Below are 6,274 nucleotides of genomic sequence, written 5' to 3'. Positions count from 1 at the left end.
TTTAAGTTGCAATAAATAAATAAATATATCTGTGAACACACTTATATTTCTTAGAGTCAAATTTTTTATTTTTTTACAACTAATGAAGTTCAAATTTTAAATGGCATGTTTATGAAATACTGCCACGGTTTCAAGTTATAAGTCATTTTGATTTTGATCAAAGTCAAGCTGTTTTAAGTTTAATTAAGTTTATAGCCAAATATAGTAATATCTACAATACTAAATTAATTTCATCAAATCAATAATTAAATATATTTTCATAATAAGTTTTTTTTGAAAATATTACTATTTTTTCTATAAACTTGGTCAAACTTAAAGCAGTTTGGCTTTACCAAAGTCAAAACGACTTACTCCATCCATCTAATCTAATTTTGATAGTCATATTTCATCTTAGCACACAGACCAAGGATAAATCATTCTACTTATCATCTTTTTAAACATGCTACTAGTCATTCCTCATAAACAAGCGATTCATTAATAATCCCTTTATCTACTTATATATAGTCATATTTCCAAATCTGAAAAATTTATTTTTGATAGGCATATTTCAATCCAACAACCTATCATCTTAATTACTTTCTCGGATTTAATGCGTGACTCTCCATTCTTCCACACAAGATAGGCAACATGGGTATCGAGAAATGTAAATATTAATGAACTGCTTGTTTACGAGGAATAACTAGTACTATTTTTAAATGGATGAGAAATAGAATTACTTATCCTTGGTCTGTGTGCCAAGATGAAATACTCCATGACTATCAAAAGTAGATGAGGGAATATTTATATTTCTCAATGCCCATTTAGCCAATCTTGTGTGAAAGAATTGAGAGTCACGCATTAAATTCGAGAAAGTTGTTAAGATGATAGGTTGTTGGATTGAAATATATCTATCAAAAATAAAATTTTCAGATTTTGAAATATGCCTACTAAAAATAGATGGAGGGAGTATAACCTAGAATGGAGGGAGTAGTATAACACATATTACTCTATATTATAACTGTTTTAATGACATGTAAGAACGAGTGGATATTTTCTCGAGAAGTTATAATCTATTTCCCCTATGCCATGATATGTGTCTATCTATGCTCTGTATATATATCTATTCATACTCTAGAGTAGTGTGCGTGCTCGTGACCAAGAAGCTACAGCTTCGAATATGGCGTCGCCGGACACAGGAACAACGCCGCCGGCGACGGCTGATCAGCAGCCGCCCAAGCCGCCATCATGGGAGTACCAGCTGAGGGAGTACCTCCTGCTGCTGAGCTCGGTGGTGGCCATCGCGACGTACTCCGCCGGCCTGGCGCCGCCGGGCGGGGTGCGGCAGAAGGACGCCGGCGGCGGGCAGTACAAGGCCGGCGACCCGACGCTCCAGGACATCGCCGCCGCCGGCGGCGGCGGCGCGGCGCACGCGCGGTACCTCGCGTTCTACTACTGCAACGCGACCGCCTTCGCGGCGTCGCTGGTGGTGAACCTCCTGCTCCTCGTCCTCGAGGAGGCGAGCACCGTCGGGCTCGCCATGCTCCGCACGGTCATGGTGCTCGACGTCCTCGCGCTCATGGCGGCCTACGCCGCCGGCAGCTGCCGGGACCTGCCCAGCACCGTCTACGTCTCCACCCTCGTGGTCGCCCTCTCGGCCTACCTCGCCATCAGGATCATCTACCAAACCGGACGAAATCCATTATCGACGACCACCACCTCGCCTGCCGGCGCCGGCGACGACGACGTCGACAACCAGCTGCGCAAGGTGCTGATGCTGCTGGCGACGTTCGCGACGGAGATCACGTACACGGCGGGGCTGGGCCCGCCGGGCGGGTTCCAGGACGACGGGGGCCCGACGCTGCGGACGGCCGGCGGGGGGCAGTCGGCGCGGCTTGCGGCCTTCTTCTACTGCAACACGGCGGCGTTCGTGGCGTCGCTGTCCATCGTCGTGCCGCTGCTGAGCAGCAGGCTGCAGAGGATGCACCTCGAGCTGTACCCGCCCATCCTCGCCGCGCTGCTCGGCCTCATGGGCGCGTACACCGCCGGGAGCTCCAGGGATCTAAGGACGATCGCCTACGTCGTCGCCCTGGTCGCCGCGGTCCTTGCGTATATCCTCCTCGCCATGGCGATTGCTCTGAAGAAGAAGAAGAAGAAGCACGACGTCGACCTCCCCGGTGGGATAGAAGATTCAGAGACAGCTAGGCCTCCTAGGTAACGTGTTCTTTCCTTGTCAATAAATGAATCATTTTCTCAGATCAGCAAGATCCTTGCCTTGTGAGATCTTGCTATTGATCACTCTCAGGATTCTATTTTTTTTGAACCAGCCAAAAATTTTGCTTGTATGCGATTTTTTTCAAATTTAAGTTGACACCGTTGACTTTTTAGAACATGTTTAACCGTTCATCTTATTAAAAAAATTTGTGAAATATGTAAAACTATATGTGTACATGAAAGTATATTTAATAATGAATCAAATGGTATGAAAAGAATAAATAATTACTTAAATTTTTTGAATAAGACGAATGGTCAAACACGTACCAAAAATCAACGGTGTCAAACATTTTGAAATGGAGTAAACTTTTTTTCCAAATCATTCTATTTCTCTCTGTATGAAAATATGGGGAGAACCTAAGAAAGAGATATCTCACGAGATCTTGCTGTCCCAAGGTGAAATCTCACCGAGAGAAAAAGGGAATTGCTAAAAAAATGTTGTAAGTTTTTATTATTTTTTTAAAAAATTGTAACTATAGTACAATATAATTGCACTAATAAACTATAGTTTAATTACACCATAATAAATACACTGTAGTCTATATAACTTAGGTATAAGGCATATAGTTGCATATATATTTTAATATTTATATACAAGTTGTATTTTCGTTATGATATAGTTATGGCCAAATTATATTTCAACTATACTATATTTAGATTTATAGTTAAGTTTGAGTTTTCCACTCAAAAAAAATTATGGCAGTTTTTTTATAGTCCCTATTAAAAAAATATTTTTTTGCTGATTCAAGTAAAAAGATAATTCAAGTCGATTTAAAATTTTCATCTGATTAGAGAAGATCTAGGGAGGATCCGAGATATATGATATATCTTGTGAGATACTAGAAATATGTTAGCTAGATTTTGATCCATAGTCTTTGATCCATGGTTTAGACTAGTTCAAATTAAATTAAAATTGTTTTGATTTGACTTATTCTCAGTGGGATTTCGTCTTAGCTATCTCAGGCACTAGAAAAGAAACCTCTTATCATAATAGAAACAATCATGTATCCCTCCATCACAAATAAACCAACCTAGATGTTATCGTCTTTTAGTTGTGTGAAATTCTCTTATAGGTTGGTTTATTTTGGGATGGATGGAGTAATTAAGACCATGGCACATTGAGAATTTGTCATACCTATCCTTAAGTAGGTACCTAGTGTTAATTTGTGATACCTATCCATACCTCTACATTAGGTACTGGTGGATAACACAAACTGAGAGTAAAAAAATGTGGTTACTAGTGTATCTGAGCATTGCTCATTGATAGTACTCATTGATAGTAAGGATAGGTAAGAAAAAAAATGCTACTTCAAAAATATACGAGCCACATGTGAAATTGCATTGCGACCAAATATGAATCTTATTCAAAATGTACTGTATATTTTTTTTTACAAGTATTTACATTAGTATTCTCTTGCACATATTATTTTTGAATTTTTTTACATTTAAAGTTTACACCAATGCCATTAACAGGAATGAAAAAGATGGGCAATTAGAAGGTGAAAAAGGCAGCAAAAATAATGAACCAATGAAGGATAACGATTTTGTACTACTGCTTGCCACTCTCGCGGCCAGCATCACATACCAAGCTGGGTTGGACCCTCCAGGAGGCGTCTGGTCAGAGGATGACAAGCTCTACGGGCGTAACGCTGGTGACCCAATACTCTTATCCACGCATGCTAAACGCTACAAGGCATTCTTCTACTGCAATTCAACTGCATTTGCAGCATCCTTGGTTGTCATCCTAATGGTCCAGAGTAAGATTGTAAAGGGCAAAGCACTAGTGATAGCAACGATGATACTGGACCTGTTTGGCCTCATTGGAGCATACGCCGCAGGGAGTTGCCGAGATGTGAGCACATCCATCTACGTCATTGCCCTGGCTGGAGCTGTCTTGGTCTATGTGGTGATCCATGTCGTGTTCTGGCCTGACAATTGCTATGTGAGCAATCAGAAGGACAAAGAGGTAGAGAAGCGGAGGGAGCGGCTTCTCCTTCTCGCGATCCTAGTGGCCACAATTGCCTACCAGGCTGGGCTAACCCCACCAGGTGGCTTTTGGAACAAAGACGATGGCGAATCCGGCCACCGTGCTGGTGTCCCTGTCCTCCTCGACAACTACCCAAGAAGGTATCATGCATTCTTCTACTGCAATGCAACAGCCTTCATGGCGTCCGTTGCACTCATCATTTTGCTCGTCAACCCTAAGTTGTACAAGCTAGGGATAAGGTGCTACACACTATACGTGTGCATGATGGTTGGCATGTTTGGACTCATGGGGGCCTATGCTGCTGGTAGTGCCCGGAAAGTGCGGACATCTATCTACGTCTTTGTATTAGTCGGTGTGGTGATTGCCTTCCTTCTCGTGCAACTCGTATATTTCAACATTCAGGCAGTATGGAAGCAGCTCCTTGTGTTCCTCAACGTCAAGAAGGAGCCTACCTCTAATTCAGATTCAGCAAACACAACAAATGGGTCATCATCTGATTCAGAACAGAACATTGCTTCCAACACTGAAGAGGAGTCCAAAAAGAAAGAGTATCTGATGACACTTGCCATCCTGGCTGCGAGCGTCACATACCAGGCCGGCCTAAACCCGCCGGGTAGCGTCTGGCAGGAGGGAGGGAATGTGGGTAACCCCGTGATGCGTGACAACAACTACCCCCGGTACAACGCGTTCTTCTACTGTAACTCCACATCCTTCATGGCATCCATTATTGTCATCATCCTACTGCTACAGCAGTATCAAAAGAAGTATGGTGGTTTCCTGCTCTATGCCATGAATATGGTCATCGTGGTCGATCTGCTCGGCCTCCTTGGGGCTTACGCAGCCGGCAGCTGTAGAGATTGGGAGACGTCTGGGTATGTGATCGCTCTAGCTGTTGTTGTGCTTGCCTGCATCATGATCCACTTCATGTTGTTGTACCATAATGGAAGGTCCAAAGGAAGGGTGGGAGGAGTCCAAGAGATTAACACACTTCCGGTCAACCATAGTTAAAAAATTGAGCTAGAGTGCATATGTTATATATACTTGTGTTCTTTTGATTTATACCATCACATGGTTGTTCTATGAATCCAGTAGATCTTCCTTGTTTTCCATCTTTAAGATATTATCCCGTGCTTATGTATAGAAGTTAATTTGTAGTTAGTGGTGTGCCAATAAGTTTGGTCAGCTACTTTAAGCTATAAAATGAAATGGATTTGCTAAACTACATATGAATATATAAACTTGAGAGCAAAATCTCTTATATTTTGAAATGGATTTTGGCAATACAAATGCTTAGTGGAAATCTCTTATATTTTGAGACGGAGATAATATGATCTAGTGAGCTTCCTTTGATCCTCTCCAAGTTAAGTGAACTCAATGAACTCAAGTGACAGCTCCGGTCAATTAAAATTCAAGGTGGGGTTCGGCTAGGGATGGGGAAAGTGCTAAGATGTGGAAATTCCCTGGTTTAATTTAGAAGGAGACTTGGGCAGCGGCAAGAAGCAAGTGGTGGGTCAAGAATAGAAGGTGCAGCAGCGATAGGACAATGGTGGGTCACACAAATATGAGGGGCAGTGGGCAGGGAAAACTAAGACGGCTTAATCAGGAAGTAGTGGGTGGCGACAACATATCTAACATCAATAGCTGCAGGACATGGGGATTGTGGTGATGCGAGGCCACGAGAGGTGATGAAGATGGCACCGTTGGTCAACGAAGAAGTTGTGAGAGGGGTGCAGGACGACAAGGTCGAGAGCGAACAAGGGAAGAAAGGTATGAAACTGAACCTACAAGTAGGGATGAAATTGGTTTGGATAGTTTCCGCTATCCGGACACCCTTTTGGAATTGGATAGTGTCAGTTGTATAGCTTCAGAAATGGAAACAGATTCTTTTTTTTTTGTTCAAAATCGGAAATGAATACAGTAGGATTAATATCCAGCGAAACTGAAAAACAGTCTGAAACTATCCATATATTTTTTGGATAGTTTCAGAAAACAAAAGCCCAGCCCATTTACCTCAAACTTCACCCACCTCAAACTTTG

At 42.4% G+C, this 6,274-nt stretch overlaps 1 protein-coding gene across 1 annotated transcript; it reads left to right on the top strand.

The window, feature by feature from the left end:
* The first annotated feature begins 661 nt into the window (after window positions 1-661).
* On the top strand, window positions 662-5,304 carry LOC127776703 (uncharacterized). Its single transcript, XM_052303226.1, has 2 exons — window positions 662-2,190; window positions 3,724-5,304. The coding sequence occupies exons 1-2, from the start codon at window positions 1,157-1,159 to the stop codon at window positions 5,243-5,245; spliced, it is 2,556 nt and encodes an 851-aa protein (XP_052159186.1). The 5' UTR covers window positions 662-1,156; the 3' UTR covers window positions 5,246-5,304.
* Window positions 5,305-6,274: the final 970 nt, after the last annotated feature.

This window comes from Oryza glaberrima, chromosome 6 (assembly GCF_000147395.1).
Source record: "Oryza glaberrima chromosome 6, OglaRS2, whole genome shotgun sequence".
Lineage (NCBI taxonomy): Eukaryota > Viridiplantae > Streptophyta > Magnoliopsida > Poales > Poaceae > Oryza > Oryza glaberrima.
This window is presented reverse-complemented; position numbering and strand designations above follow the sequence as displayed.

What these genes read in the sequence shown, in the direction of transcription:
- LOC127776703 (XM_052303226.1), top strand. Translation starts at nt 1,157, where the DNA reads ATGGCGTCGCCGGACACAGGAACAACGCCGCCGGCGACGGCTGATCAG. An exon ending in GAGACAGCTAGGCCTCCTAG is followed by an intron (nt 2,191 to 3,723) that starts GTAACGTGTTCT and finishes TGCCATTAACAG; the next exon opens with GAATGAAAAAGATGGGCAAT.